Source organism: Typopeltis vanoorti, chromosome 11 (assembly GCF_054136105.1).
Source record: "Typopeltis vanoorti isolate ZY-2024b chromosome 11, IOZ_Tvanoo_1.0, whole genome shotgun sequence".
Taxonomy (NCBI): Eukaryota; Metazoa; Arthropoda; class Arachnida; order Uropygi; family Thelyphonidae; genus Typopeltis; species Typopeltis vanoorti.
This window is the reverse complement of record NC_143559.1, coordinates 128661028-128675768: the sequence shown is the minus strand read 5'-3', so window position 1 is coordinate 128675768 and position 14741 is coordinate 128661028. Positions and strand designations below refer to the sequence as shown.

General features: G+C 35.5%; 1 protein-coding gene across 1 annotated transcript in view; it reads right to left on the bottom strand.

Moving 5' to 3' along the window:
• LOC150102039 (RIMS-binding protein 2-like) overlaps window positions 1-14741 on the bottom strand; it is a 540578-nt gene that overhangs the window by 357341 nt on the left and 168496 nt on the right. The window contains exon 11 of the mRNA XM_090399955.1: window positions 11637-11820. Within this exon, the coding sequence (XP_090256081.1) occupies window positions 11637-11820 (184 nt within the window). The remainder of the gene's footprint in view (window positions 1-11636; window positions 11821-14741) is intronic.

Genomic DNA, 14741 nt, shown 5'->3' with positions numbered 1-14741 from the left:
ACCACGATTTTTTAACATTAATTTTGGGGGAAAAAAAGTGCAAGTTATATTCGTGTAAATACGGTATACCTATTACATATGTATGTATGTAATAGGTACACCGTACTTACCGTACGTATTCTTCGGAGGTGTATTTTTGTTAATTCTCTGTCCGATTTGTCTGTTTTGCAGAAGTGAAAACAAGCGCTTCCTTTGAGAGGTGTGTGTGTGTGGTGAGAACTGTGCTACCCTCGTATGACACTATTTTAAAATGGTACAAGAGTAGCGCAGTGGCGCACTCAGGATTTAAGCTTAGGGAGAGCCGAGTTGAACGGGGAAAAAAAAAATATTTTTTTCTTTATGTTGTGTTCACAACGGCTGATTCCCGAGAGCTATAGGGTATTCCCACCTTATGTGGCCGCTAATTCATAAATAGTATAGAAATAGAAGACACGACACAACATAAATAAAAAAATTAATTTTAATTAGGAAAAGATTTTTGGAAATTTTTCTAGTTTTTTTTGGGGGGGGAAATGCAAGAGCCCCATTGGCTTCTCCCCTGAGTGCGCCACTGTACAAGAGTACCTATCTCTAGCGGTCTGTACAGTAGCCAGCATACGCCTTAGGGTGAAAAGATTCAGCCAGCCTCTTCAGACAAGCTACAGCATCTTGATAGACGTCATAGTTTTAAAATACAGTCCTTCAAACTGACTTATTTACTATTAATTGAACCGAAAAAAATTGCTTATTAAATTTCTTTCCTTATTCCTTGCGGAATAAAAAAAAGCAAAAGAAGCTTGAATATAATGATGAATAATAATCGGAATTAATGATAGATATTTAATAATGATAGATAATTCATAAGAAGTGAAAAATAATAATAAAGAACCGCATTACTTTAAATTGCCAATGTAAGGAGGGTTTACCCTCAGAGGAACACTGAAGCGTTCTGAGAGCAACCTGTACGACATCCACTGAGGTTATTTTTAAAAGCGATATGAATCGATTGCATAACAGTCTACACATTTCATTTGGAACAGCTGAAAGAGAGTAACCAATTTTCTACGTGCCTTGCTACCTGCGCGCATGAGCTGAATTTGTGAGTTTTAGTGATGTAGCGAATGGGGGAAGAAGATAGAAGTTACCTCTGGGAGGGGGGGGGTAAACTAGGGGAGATGAAAGACAATTTAAATGGCAAAAGTTATGCAACTATTTTATGATTGTGCTTATTTTCGCAAGCATGCAAGTTATTCTGTTTAAATTTTTGTTTTAAACGAAGCATTTTTCTTAGAGGCATTAAGGGGTAAAGCCGCGTGGAAATTATACATTGCAATAACTCTGGAGGAATTTAATAAACTTTGGGATGCGAGATATGCACAAGCTGTCCGTGGGGTTCAATTTTGGTTTCAATTTGGAAACATTTTTTTCGGCAAAGATATTCGATCTGATATTACTGATGTAATTCTGCACTGGCTACAGGGGTCGAATCACGTTGAAGAGATCCAACTTACGTTTGATCGTCAGAGCAAAAATGATTGTAAGGTAAACGATTAACGTATAACAAAATCGAATCAATTAAATAATCGCATTTAACACTGAAAAATGGCATTTCTATTTCTTAAAAAATAAAAATAATATAATAGAAATGAAAACAAAATTATGGTCTAAAATTAATAAAAGAAAATTAACGTCAAATTAATAATACGAAAAAAAGAGAATACGGTCTAAAACAACACATCATATTTACTGATTCTGCAAAGCATTTGATAATTGTTAAAAAATCTATTGAACATCTTACAAGAAACGCAGATTATAGTTCTAAGAACTATTATATATGCAAATATGAGAAAAATGAAATAAGATAATTAGACTCTGACCTATCATCTTGGAGAGAAATAAATCAAGAAGTTAGTTAATGCCCTATATTTGCACCTCTATTTAATATATTTAAATTAAATAATAATAATAAAATAGAATAAAAAACTATTAAGGTATTAAACTGTCCTCTAATGAGAATTTAAACAGTCCTGTTTGCTGATGACCAGGTGATGATTTGAAAAGAAATTATCACCTGTTATTTCAACAGAAAAAAAAAACAATTTCAACAGAAAAACGATTGCTTTTAAAGGCAAAGATCCACCTAGAAGTAACATAGTAATTAATAACAAAATTCTAGAACAAGTTAATTCGTCTACAGCATACACGGTTTCATATGAAGACAAAAAGGACAAACATGAAAATTAGAAAATTCCTAAAAATAACAAGAGTAATAAAACAAATACTAGGCGCCTGTGTATGGAAGTGAAGTGTGTATTCCATGACGCTAGACCGCCAAAAGAAAGCGTCGTAAGTTCAATTCTAGTCGCCAAATAACAGATCTTTTGCAAAGACTTTTTGACCGTTTCCAGAGGTAGCTGAACTCTAGCACGGGCAAGTGGGTTTTTATCTCCCATAAACTCGAGAAACACGACCGTAGAATCCACACTATTTTCAGACACTAAAGGTAGTTAGGAGTAGGGACCACGAGATGGCGACAGTTGTCAGGTGCCTCTCTTCAACGGATGCCGTGTTTAATTAATGATAGGCTTGGTCCAGCTATCTCTGATTGGCTACTGGTGGAGAATGAACTGCTCCCTTAGTCTCCAAAAGTTAGATAAGGCTAAAACGCCTCGTCTACTCTCTATAATAAAAGGAGTTAGACAATTCTTTTTAATTCTGTGCTTAAACCAAACCTAATAGAGACTCGAAGTTTATAATATACTAACACTGTTGTATGAAAGCGAAATTTGGACAATAAAACAAAAAGATAATCAAAGATTAATAACAAATGAAATGAAATTTATGAGGAAACAGCAAAATATACCTTACTGGATCAAAAGAAATGAAGAAAAGATGAAAGAATTAAATCAGGAACCAATAATAAAGAAATTTAAATACAATTGAATGGAGCATGTTAAAAGAATGCAAATACGAGAAAGAAAGATCTCATAGAAAGACTACGCAAACAAGGTCTACATCATAAAGCATCGCAAGAAAGAGCAGGGTAATCTGCTGAAGGGACTTTCTGGTGGCTTCTGAGGCCATAATAGACCAAAATCTTTGAAACGCATGATGATGATGATGATAAGATAATTTGATTGAAAGATATTGAGAATAACTATTTTAAATATCCAATTTTCGGATGTTTCTCAAATGCGAGAGATTGATATGAAATTATTCTTGCTAAGATTAAGTCAATGAAGAAAATCTTAGCGGGAAAATGAAGTGGGAGTTAAGCCAGAAGGCAAAGCAGGCTGTCTTCAATACAGTCTATGTCCCCATCCTCACCCATGGTCATGAGAGTTGGGTAATGACCGAAAGAATGCGGACACGAATCCAAGCGGCTGAAATGGCGTTCCTTCGAGGGGTTGCGGGGCTGACAAGACTCGACAGAGTCAGAAGCTCTGCAATTCGGTAAACCCTCAATACTCAAATGCTGCTTTTCCGTGTTGAGAGATCACAGTTACGTTGGTACGGGCACCTGGTCAGAATGCCACAAGAGAGGCTCCCTCAGCAGGCCCTCTTTGCCAAGCCAGAGGGTGGGAGGGCCACGTGGAAGGCCAAGGACTCGCTGGATAGATTATATCCAAAACCTTGGGTGGACACGTTTGGGAATCCCACCAGAATACCTGAGCTTGGTGGCAGAGGATCGTGACCATTGGAAGTTCCTCTTGCAGCTGTTGCCCCCCACAATCCAATTAGGAAAGGTTAGCCTTTAAGATGTATGTATGTATGTATGTAGAAAATCTTCAAAAATTCTTTGAATAATCTTGCAGATTTAAAATTAGATGACCATGGCATTTATCAAAGTAAAGAGCAAGGTAACTTAATCGGGATATACCCATCATCACCACCATCGACTTACATCATTACTAGACATTTTTTCTCAAAATTAATCGGTTATCCGTCAAGACTGAGATATTATCAGATCTTATATTTCTGTCTTCTAAGGCGCATTTTATTCTATCTATTCACCTCAATCTTGGGCTCTCTCTGTCTTTTTTCCTGCCATCTTGTCACATCAGTTTTTGCTAACTTTTCCTCTCCTCCTCTCCCATTCTATTTAAGCGACCATAGTACCCGAAGCTATGTGTGTCAAGTTCTTTCCTAATATCCTCGTTTTTAATATGACATTGCCATTGATGTCATCTGTTCAGTCCCCTAATCTTTCTCAGGACTCTCATATCTGCGATCTGTAGTCTTTGATCAAGAGTTTTATTTCTAAACCAGCTCTCAGATCCATAAGTTAAATTTGGTTTAAACACTGTCTTGTATGTAGCTAGTTTAGTGTTTTGGTTAATTTCTCTGTTATTCCCTATAAATTTATTCACTTGACTTCCTACCAAACCGGCTTTGCTAATTCTGCTGTCTATTTCCAGATTTAATTTGCCATCTTCAATAAAAATTATGGCTAAATAACTGAAATGTTTAACTTGTTCTATAGGTTTTCAATGTTTCTACATATTTTCATTGTCTTTGTCTTTTTAATGCTGATTTTCATACTTATTACAACAGTTTTTCAATGTAGGCAGGGAATCTTGCAGACTTGTACTGAATTTATTTATAGGTATAACATTATGTGCATAAAGTAAAGAGAGCTGAGATTAACATCTCCAATTTTGATGTCAGGTTCAATACCGTTTTCCTTCATAATGTGATCCATATAGATAATGAATAACGGAAGGGATAATGTACATCCTTGTCGCATACCTCATTTTGCATCAAACCATCTTCCTGTACTTCCTTCAATTCTAATTGCTGACTTACAACTCAAATAGAAACGAAGTATTGCTTGCTATAATGCCCCATTGACACCATATAACGGTACTGTTTTAAACAATTTTTCTCTTGGCACCTTATGTTGCCTTTTCTAGATATGCAAAACTTAAATACAGAGATCTTTGTTATATTCCCAAGATTTCTCAACTATTTGTTGTAAAGTGAAAATCTGATCCTAATAATAACCTCCATTTGGCGTGAGTCAGCTTGTTCTTCTCCGAGCTTCCCTTCCACTAATTTTTCTTAGCCGTTCTTCAAGTATATACTTGTATAAACCTTACCAGAAATCTTATATATATATACAGGGTGTTCGGGATAAATTTGACAGTTTCGTAAGGAAAAAGAAAATCTTCTTTGTATCTATTAAATTTAATGAATTGACAAAAAAACATTACAGGCAGAGTTAATTACAATACTATCAACAAGATTTACTCAAAATAACCACCATTAGCATCGATCACAGCTTCAATTCTGCTTCGGAACCTCGAACAAGCTGATGCTACAGTCTCCCTGGGAAGGGTCGCAAAAACTGTTTTAATTTTATCCATTAACTGGGCTTTTGTATTACTGGAAGTGCGATTGGTGTCTTTTTCAACTGCGCCCCATACAAAATAATCCATGGGGTTAAGGTCTGGGGAGTTTGGAGGCCAAACATTTGGACTGGTGAAGTCGTAGAAATTTTCAGACAACCATTTTTGACTTTTCCCAGAGGTGTGGCAAGGGGCCGAATCCTGCTGCCATACATACGGCCTACCATTGGCTACCCTTGTTATCCAGGGCTTGACTACAGTTAGCAACTCCACGAACAAAGCCCGAATTCCAATGCCAGGGTTCTTCAACACCTGTTCCTGCAGATTTGCGAGGAATTCTGCTGTACGAACGCAATCAGATCGTCTGCTAGGGATCTTTCTTCTTGCTACATCCTCGTAGTCACCATTGCAAGTCTCTAGTTCATGCCTGATTGTTTTTACTGTATTCAGGGAGCATTGGGCAGCAGTCGTAATATCCTTATTTTGATGGCGGGCACGAATCATCATGATACAAGTTATTCTCTTCCATGATTCAGGTGGGTTCCAGCTATCCATCCTTTCTGACATCTTGTATATGAATGAAGAAGGGTCCAAACTTTTAAATGAAGAGAAGTGTGTGTTAATACATGTAACTTACGGAAAAATATAATTAATTATAAATATGTCAAATTTATCCCGAACACCCTGTATAACTTTTTTTTATTATTCGAAATGTCTTATTTCAATACAATCTGTGTTGCATAGTCTAGGAACAGCTCGTGTATAGACAAACTGAGAAATCATACTAATAGGTATTTACCCATTTTTGGGAAACACACCTGAAAACGAAAGTCTCGCCTTTTCTTCTATCATTATCTCAGCTAAGGAATGGAGAAGAGCAAAACATGACGAATGACTGGGTCTTAAGACGTGGTCATTCGTTGTTCCTTGCTAATGGATTGGCTGGCTAACGCTTTAATACCCTTCGCAGTGTCGAGGCCGAGTTTACGAGATCCATTTCAAAGGCTTGCTTAGTGTTTGTGATAAAAAGTTGAATACGCAATAAAGTTAATCGATTTCGTGAAAAGACATTTGGTCCACAACGTGAAAATTTATGAAATCGTAAACGAGCAGAAAATATTATTAAAGAACAAACAGCTAATCAACAGACTGGTCGAAGAAGAAAAAGGAGCAGAGGGGGGGGGATTCTAAAATCTGAAAGCAGATGAAAAGAAGTCCAAAATCTTTTAAGCACATCAGTGACCCCGCCAGAGATGGTTATCAGCCAGAGAATAATCCCTTTTAGTAATCATCCAAAACGGAGTTCACTCAATCAATTGGATTGTGCTTACAGTACTTTTAGAAAAAAGTCTAAAAACTTCAAAATAATAAAAAAGTGTTAAAAATAATTAAATATAATATTTATTTTTTGCTTAAGATCGATAAAAATTAAGCCAGTCTATCATAATGAATATATTTATGTCTTAATAGAACATTAAGTCTTTATGAGGCTATAAACTTAGGTGATTTTCGTGCTTTAATAAATATTAAGAAAAACAGTACAAAACAGCCCTAATTTTAGTCTAGTTGAAGATAAAAAAAAATTGTCATCTGCATATGAGATTTTAACATATATTTTCATACATTCATTCCTTTTTTATTTAAATATTCATGGTTCGCTAAGTTTCAATATTTCAATAATACAAAAAAGGAGGAGGGTTGAAGAGAAAAGCATTCTACTTTAAAAACTATGGGCGTTTATGAGCCAGGAATATGTTGAGTCAATGATCGGAGAAGTGCGGCCTCCGCCAACTCAAGTAATAAATCATTCAGAAGGATGAGTGGGGGAAGCTGCGAGGAAATCAGCTTTTATTTGTAAGCAGACAAATTTTCTCAAACTACAGACGATACCCAGTGAAATTAAAAAAAAAAAAAAAACAGCAAAAAATAGGAAAGCTCCTTGGCTCGCAGTGAAATACACAGTGAAAAACACAAAAATCTCGATCAATTCGATGTATTTTATCTACACGCATAACAGTTATTAGGCTAATTCCCAACCACTAATCCCAAAGTATTTACTTGTACATTGTAGCAGCAGTGTTTCTAAAACCTAAATAGAGTTTATTAAGTTTTAAAAACTTGCACTGACTTGCAATTCGCAGTTTCCGAAATGAGCATTAGCAAACTCACACAAATTTTCTATTATAAACATTTATTATTATTATTATTATTATTATTATTATTATTATTATTATTATTATTATTATTTAATAATAATAATAATAATAATTCAAGGACTCGTCACATAATACTGCCAAAGACTTTCGAATATTATAAAATAGTAACATCTTAGATATCATAAAGTTATTATTATTATTAAGAGACCTCCAGGAGTCAGGGAGTCATCGAGAGAGGTACCATATCACCCACACAAGTTATTATACCTTTTCTTGAATTCGTTCATACTAACTAGCTACCCTCACCACCTCCAAAGGCACTCCATTCCGATCCATTTCATCTGCAATTCCTGAATTATCTCTAACACTCTCCTTCGCGCTCTCGCCACTGTATCAGAATCACCACCCGAAACCAGGACACCAGACCTGCGCATAGAAGTCCAAGTGAGGTTGTATCACGGCGTTGTAAAGAGGCAAAATGGCTTCCTTATCCTAACATATCACCATTCGTTGCAGCATTGCAATTATTCTCTTAAGTTTTATTTGCAATCTAGTTCTTACGAGAGTGTGCTGAAAAGTTGTGATAATCACCATGAAGGAATTGAGGTAGAACCATGTAATTTACACGTTATTCTACATATTCCAAATGAGATGTTATACTTGTTACAACGCCGCTGCATCATTTGCAATCCTCCAAGAAAAAGACTTTCCCCTGTTGCACAAACCAGTCCTCAGCTGCAGATATGACTTCATCATCTGTGGTAAATTTTGTTCCTTTCACGTCTGTGCTCAGTTTCCCGCGGAGTTTTTCCTTCAGAGTTGTTGCATAAACTGCTGCTGTAACAGTTTCACCTTTTCTGAGGTACCTGTCAAGGATTACACCATCCATATTCCAACCGCTGACTTTTGGATTCGAAACTTATTTGGCCGCGGAGAACCTTTGTGTCTCCATTCCATCGGCTGCTATTTGGTTTCTAGGTTATAGTGATGAAGCCATGTTTCATCAACAGTGACAATACGAGCCAAACAAATCTGTACCTGATTTCTAAAAATCACCCAAAATCCCCTGAGATGGCAGCACACGCGCTCTCTTTTGGTCGACATTCAAACATTTGGAGACCCACTTCACTGAGAGCTTCTGCACGTTCAGATGTTAGTGGATAATGATCCCACTCGTTCCCTGAATATCCTCAGTCTTTACAATGTTTTTGACTAATATTTGTCTTCCTGATCTGGATGCATCTGCTACATCAGAATGCCCAGTTTTAAACTTGGCCACCTATCAGGCAACTGTTGGATATGCTGGGGCACAATCCCCTAAAGTTTGGTGAATCTCAGTTGTGGACTTTTCTTGCAGCATGAAAAACTTGATGAAGGCCGCATCTTAGTGTCATCGAACTTCTTCAAAACCTCTGATGTGTCGCCTTATATATCCAGAAAAAATAACAAATTATTACAATTTAATGAACCATGGGGATTTGGGGATTAAGATATGTTCTTTCTTGTAGTTATGTCAGTTGCTTCAATATTATTTTTGTTCGAGGTGTTAATGAGCACTTTCCAGCCCCCTTCGCGTCTTTATTAAAACTCCTAGATTGCTAGCCTGATAATTCCTATAACTAATCCCATCAATATAATATGAAATGGAATATCTCATTACACTAAATTGCATAACTTTACATTTACCAACACTGAAGTGATCGCCATTTTCACATGCTAACAATTCCAGCCTATTCAAATCATTCTGCAAGTACTGCATATCAGCAGCATTCTCGATTACCGTTCCTATTTTTACATCATCAAAAAATAACGGTATGTCACGTGTTAAATTCTTCTCAATGACATTAATGTACAGATTGAATAACAATGGACAAGAATCGATCTCTGTGGTAAACCACTAGTTACCTTAAATCTTGCAGACTCACATCTTCAATATTATTATTATCATCATTATTACGTGATGACTCCAAGAGATCATCGCCTATTATTATTACCATGAAATTCCTAGACATATATCTCGTTATAAAAGCGAGATATATGTCTAGGAGTAGGTACGTAAAGTTGTCATAGTTGAATAAAATTTGCATGAAAAATATTTTAATCATGTATAATTTTCGCCTTAGAATCGAAAATGGGAAATGGAACAATCAAAATACAAACAATAGGATCATTTTAAAAAAGAGCCATCATAAGGTAAGACAATAACAGTCAATAAAATTAAATTAATTTTATTGACGTACAAATGTATAATAAAAATAAATGTGGAATTAATAGGCGACTGATACAATAATATTTCATATAGAGGGGGATAACTGAAGTCCATCAAATCTATTTAAATTCGTGCGATAAAATGTCTCGCAGATGTGTTTATATAAACGTTCTTTAAGGAATCTACTCTTGTTTAAGAGCTTGGCTTTCTTCCAAAGGATTTTGTGCTTAGTAGAGATGGCATGTTTAGCTAAGCCTGATTGCTCAGGTTCATGATACTGGATATAAGATTTATGTTCTTCATGGCATACAGAAATAGTAGTAAATCAACCCATTATCTGAATCTGGAAAGTTAAGTGGAGGAAGCTTGCCTTTAGGTGAAGAAAATAAGTCTGATAGGAAGAGAAGAAATCACGATGTTGAGAAGCCTCAGAACTTTAGCAATACTTTCAGATATTCCTTTAACATAAGGAAGAGGAATCCAAAAGATTTCTTCTTGGTTTAGAACTAAGACTCGTTGATACCATTTTTAGAAAGGAATATTTGATGTAATTCAATTCTTGGCGTAATAAATCCTCTGTAGAACATAAATGATGACAGCAACATTTTGATGATCCCGATTTTTTGACTCGTATAATAGTGTGAAGCGTGGATATAGCAATCGGTATGCGTTTCTTTTCGAAAAACTGAGAAATGCACTCTACCATGACGCTGAAGAAGAATCACTTAATCTACAAAGGCCAACTTGCTTGTTGATTTTCTCTTCTTCTAAAGTGAACTGAAATCTAGGATGAATCGCATTTACTTTCGATACAAAAAGTTTTAAATCCGATGGACACCCATTGCATCAATATATCTGTATCATACTGGAGGTTTGGGAGGAATATCACTACGGAGACAACCTTCAGATGCTCCATAAAGTAATCAAGCATAGGAGAAAGAGGACTTCAGGACTTCTCATTGCTGTACCTTCAGTCTGCTGATATTTGCCTGAACACTACAATAACAAGAATGGATAACAAGCCGAAAAGAGTGACAATGCCAGGAGGAAAATCTTGCTTAAGTACCTATATTAATATCTGTCAAAGGAATGTTAATGGAAACAGATACTATGCCTAAGCTAATTATAATATCTGAAAGAGCCTAAACGAAGATCACAAATTATATTTTTAAAATCCAGAGTTCTTAATATGTGAAAGACATTTTCCTGTGAGGGTGGATAATAACGTTTGGTAGTAGCCAGATAGCAAGACACTTTATCGATGGAGCAGCCAATGCAATCGACTATAAGTCTTAGCGGAAGACCCTACACTACAATCTGGGAAGATGAGAATAAAAGATCTTGAGTTTTTTCTTTAATTCTCATCCCAGTTGGAGATGTTATCAATCAATTTATTAACTTTATTAATCTGGCTATAGTAGGATTAGATGAGAGAGGATGGAATCGCAAAGCATTAAGGAAATCTTCTTAAAGTATTCTTTCTTATCTTGCATGATTATCGAGTAGCTTTTGTCAGCTCCGGTAATAATAAGACTACATTTTTTTGCTTAGGGATTTAAGAACTTTCAATTCCAGAAGTGTTAGGCCTAAAGTTTCACTTTGAAAAGAATCATGCAAGACTCTGTTGGCAGTCTCCGAAGAAAGAAAACAAAAGAAAAAGAAAACCAGAACGTCCTCTTAAGAGATTCAACGATGATTTCTAAGGCCGGAACAGCCGGGATTTAGCCCTAGAGTGGTCTAGGGCTAAATCCTTGACAAGCATGATGATGAAGAAGATGATGATGATGATAACCAGGGCTTGAATTTTTTTTTTTAATGAGATGAGCTTAGAAAAAAAACTGAAGTTCAACAAAACTATTATAATTGTGTGAAGATGAATTAACTTCAAGATCTTAAACTTTCTGTAAATACATTTCAGAACTCGTGCTATTATTAACATATTACCTGTAGGTACAGCAAGGGTAGTTGAACGGTAAGGTTCCAAAGACTGCGATAGGGTTCGGGATGATCGCATATCCAACGCTGGCAAGGAAGTTGACAGAGGGCGTCCTCTGCTGGTAAAAAGTGTATCTCCTTGAGACCATAACATGTCCATTTCTTGCTCTGTACGGGATCCCTCGCTTGGCATCTAATAAGAAAAGATAATCAACAGGCAGGCGATGTCATCTTTGGGATATGAAAATTAAATGAAACTATCTATTTTTATTCAGTATTTTTAACATTTTTCACGTAGAAATATATATAATTTATATATAATTTTAGCTAGACACAGATTTTCATTTTACGGATGATTTATGATAGTTTTTTATTTAGTATTTTGTTTACTATTCCCATGAAATATTTAAACAAAAAACTGTCTATGGCATCCGTCTGAAATGTGTACTTATCCAATAAGTTGATCTACTTTCCTTTGTGCGACTGTCTGTAACATTAAACTACCATACTTTTTTTTTTCATTTCTTTATCTTCACTGCATTTCTTTGCTTATGCGATAGATACTTAAGACAGGGGATTTGATATTTGCTTCCTCAGACAATTAATCTTCCACAGTGAAAAAAAAAAAAAATGGGACATGCGAGGAAGATCTCTAAGTACTTGCATTCTGATGTGGGTTGCCGTGAATTTTTTAAGGAGGCTTTTAAAAGCATTTATTTGCTCCCCGTTACTATGTAGCGACCACAAACAATGCAAGCATTAAGATCCTGCGTGGCGTGCTTACAGCAAAGAATGTAGGTATGATGTTATTATCACCACATCACGTTTAGCCTCGTATTTACACAGCATTTTTTTTTCGACAATACAAAATGATGAGACTGAGTCAGGACTGGCTGGCGCCAGCGAACAAAAGCGATAGAAGAAAAAGTAGTAGCTTCTGAGAACCCATCTTATCTAATAACTGACTTAAATTTTGGAAAGAATTCATAAAATTCAGTAAATTAAATCTACGTATTAAAAATGCCTCCGCCTCAAGAGTTTATAATAGCCAGTTATATAAATATATATTGAAAAATTTATTACAATTAAAATTAAAAGAAATAAAACAATTTCAAATTAATGAATACAAATCGCATATAATATAGTTATCGATTTAAGTTTAAGGGAAATGGTAAATCCCATATTATTGTACAGCCGGGTACGAAAGTCGGATCGAAATCCATCGAATCCTAGAGTTTCATGCCGAAAAAACTATCGGCGAGCCCAAGTGTAAGTAATCACTTGGGAAGTACAACACCAGGGCAACTCGCAGCAAAGATGGAACAAGCTCCGTCACTTATGTCGCCGTTAAAATAGCCTTTTTGGCTTGTTATAATAGTTATCGATTTATTACATGATTTCCAAAATATGATCAGTATTTGATTATCAGTAATTGTAAAATTTACAAAAACAGCAATAAATGCATTTGGAAACTTTAGTAACAAAAATGTTATAATTTGATAAATTTTCATTTCTTTCTGTTTCCAGTGTACAATTATGTCCCAACATTTAAGAGTGATTTTCAATCAAAATAGCACGTAGTCGCATGTGGTGATTATGTGCTACTTGGAACACGTGGTCAGTGCCTGAAGGAGCCTCATTGTCACTAGTAACATAGTTTGCACCTAAGCTTTATTTTGGCAATTCACAGAGCCTCCACATCCTGTTACACAAATGTGTGTCAGGCACACGAGCAGCTAAATCAGAGGAGATCCGCAAGTGGCTCCTTTGATAATAAATATGTAATTTCAAGAGAATAAAAGTATTTATCCAAAGAAAATTGGTACGTCACCATTTACAAATAACAATAGTTTTGGAATGTAGTTCTAAAATATTTCTTTATTTATTATATTTATTCTTAAATACTATTTTCTTTACTACTTTCTTATTCTCTCCTAATTATTGCAGATAACAAAATGAAAAAAAAATCGTGATTTTGAATATCATAATGACTTTAATGGATAAACAAATAAGTAATATTTTTTATCGAACGTAATATTTCTGTGTGGCTGATATCTTCAGAGCTAACGTGATGATTGTAGAAACCGTTAAGAAACAATCAAATCAATCAAGGGATAAAATTATAGTAGAAAAACGTTAACCAATCTCTCTCTCTATATATATATGCGCGCGTACAGGTAACTTATAAATAAATAAATAAATTTTTTTTCAACGTGTTACATTCGATGACTTGTCAAGGCTAAATAACTTAGATTCACAGAAACGTAATTAATACTACGATAAAATCGTTAATCCTGTCTGCCTGTTAATTGCGTATACATTCTTCTGGGTGATTTGGCTATTTTCCTGGACTGCATGAAACACCCGAGTTTTCATTAGAAAAAACCCTCCACCGCCATATGAGACGTAATTCACTTGCAGTTCAAAGCTTATAAAGATTTTTCGCATCGCAGACGAGATTCGAACCAAGGTCTTTCCAAAACTTTCTCTCTCCACACACACACACACACACACACACTAAAGGACATGAAAAGTTTCTTTTGAATAATCTTATAAATCAAAGGAACTATGACGAATATAAACAGTAGCTTCCTGTCATTTAATGAGGTAGTCAGTGATTAAATCATGATCACCTAATCCCGACATTCCATGTTCTAGAAAATAAGTATACAGCCTAAAACTCAATACGGTTTTCAGAAAAATAAGGGAATAACATCTCTCTTGAAAGACTTTACAGACGTAATTAATACCGCCTTAGACAAAAACAAAATTGACATGGTAGCCTTTATTGATCTAACTAAAGCATTTGATACTCACACACATCAAACCTTGTTATTAAAGCTGAGGCATGTTGGAATAGACGGGCCTCTGCAGAGGTGGTTTACAAACTGCCTCCAAAATAGAAAGCATATCACACGTTTCGGGTCAAACCGAAGCAGAGAGCTACCAGTAACCTGTGGAGTACCACAGGGAGTTGTACTCTCCCCAACTCTATTCAACATTTACACGCACGATATTAATCAGCTACCACTCAAAGGTAAGATATTCCAATACGCAGACGATACAGCAATAATATCCATCCATAATAACGCAAGCATAGCCCAAACAAATATG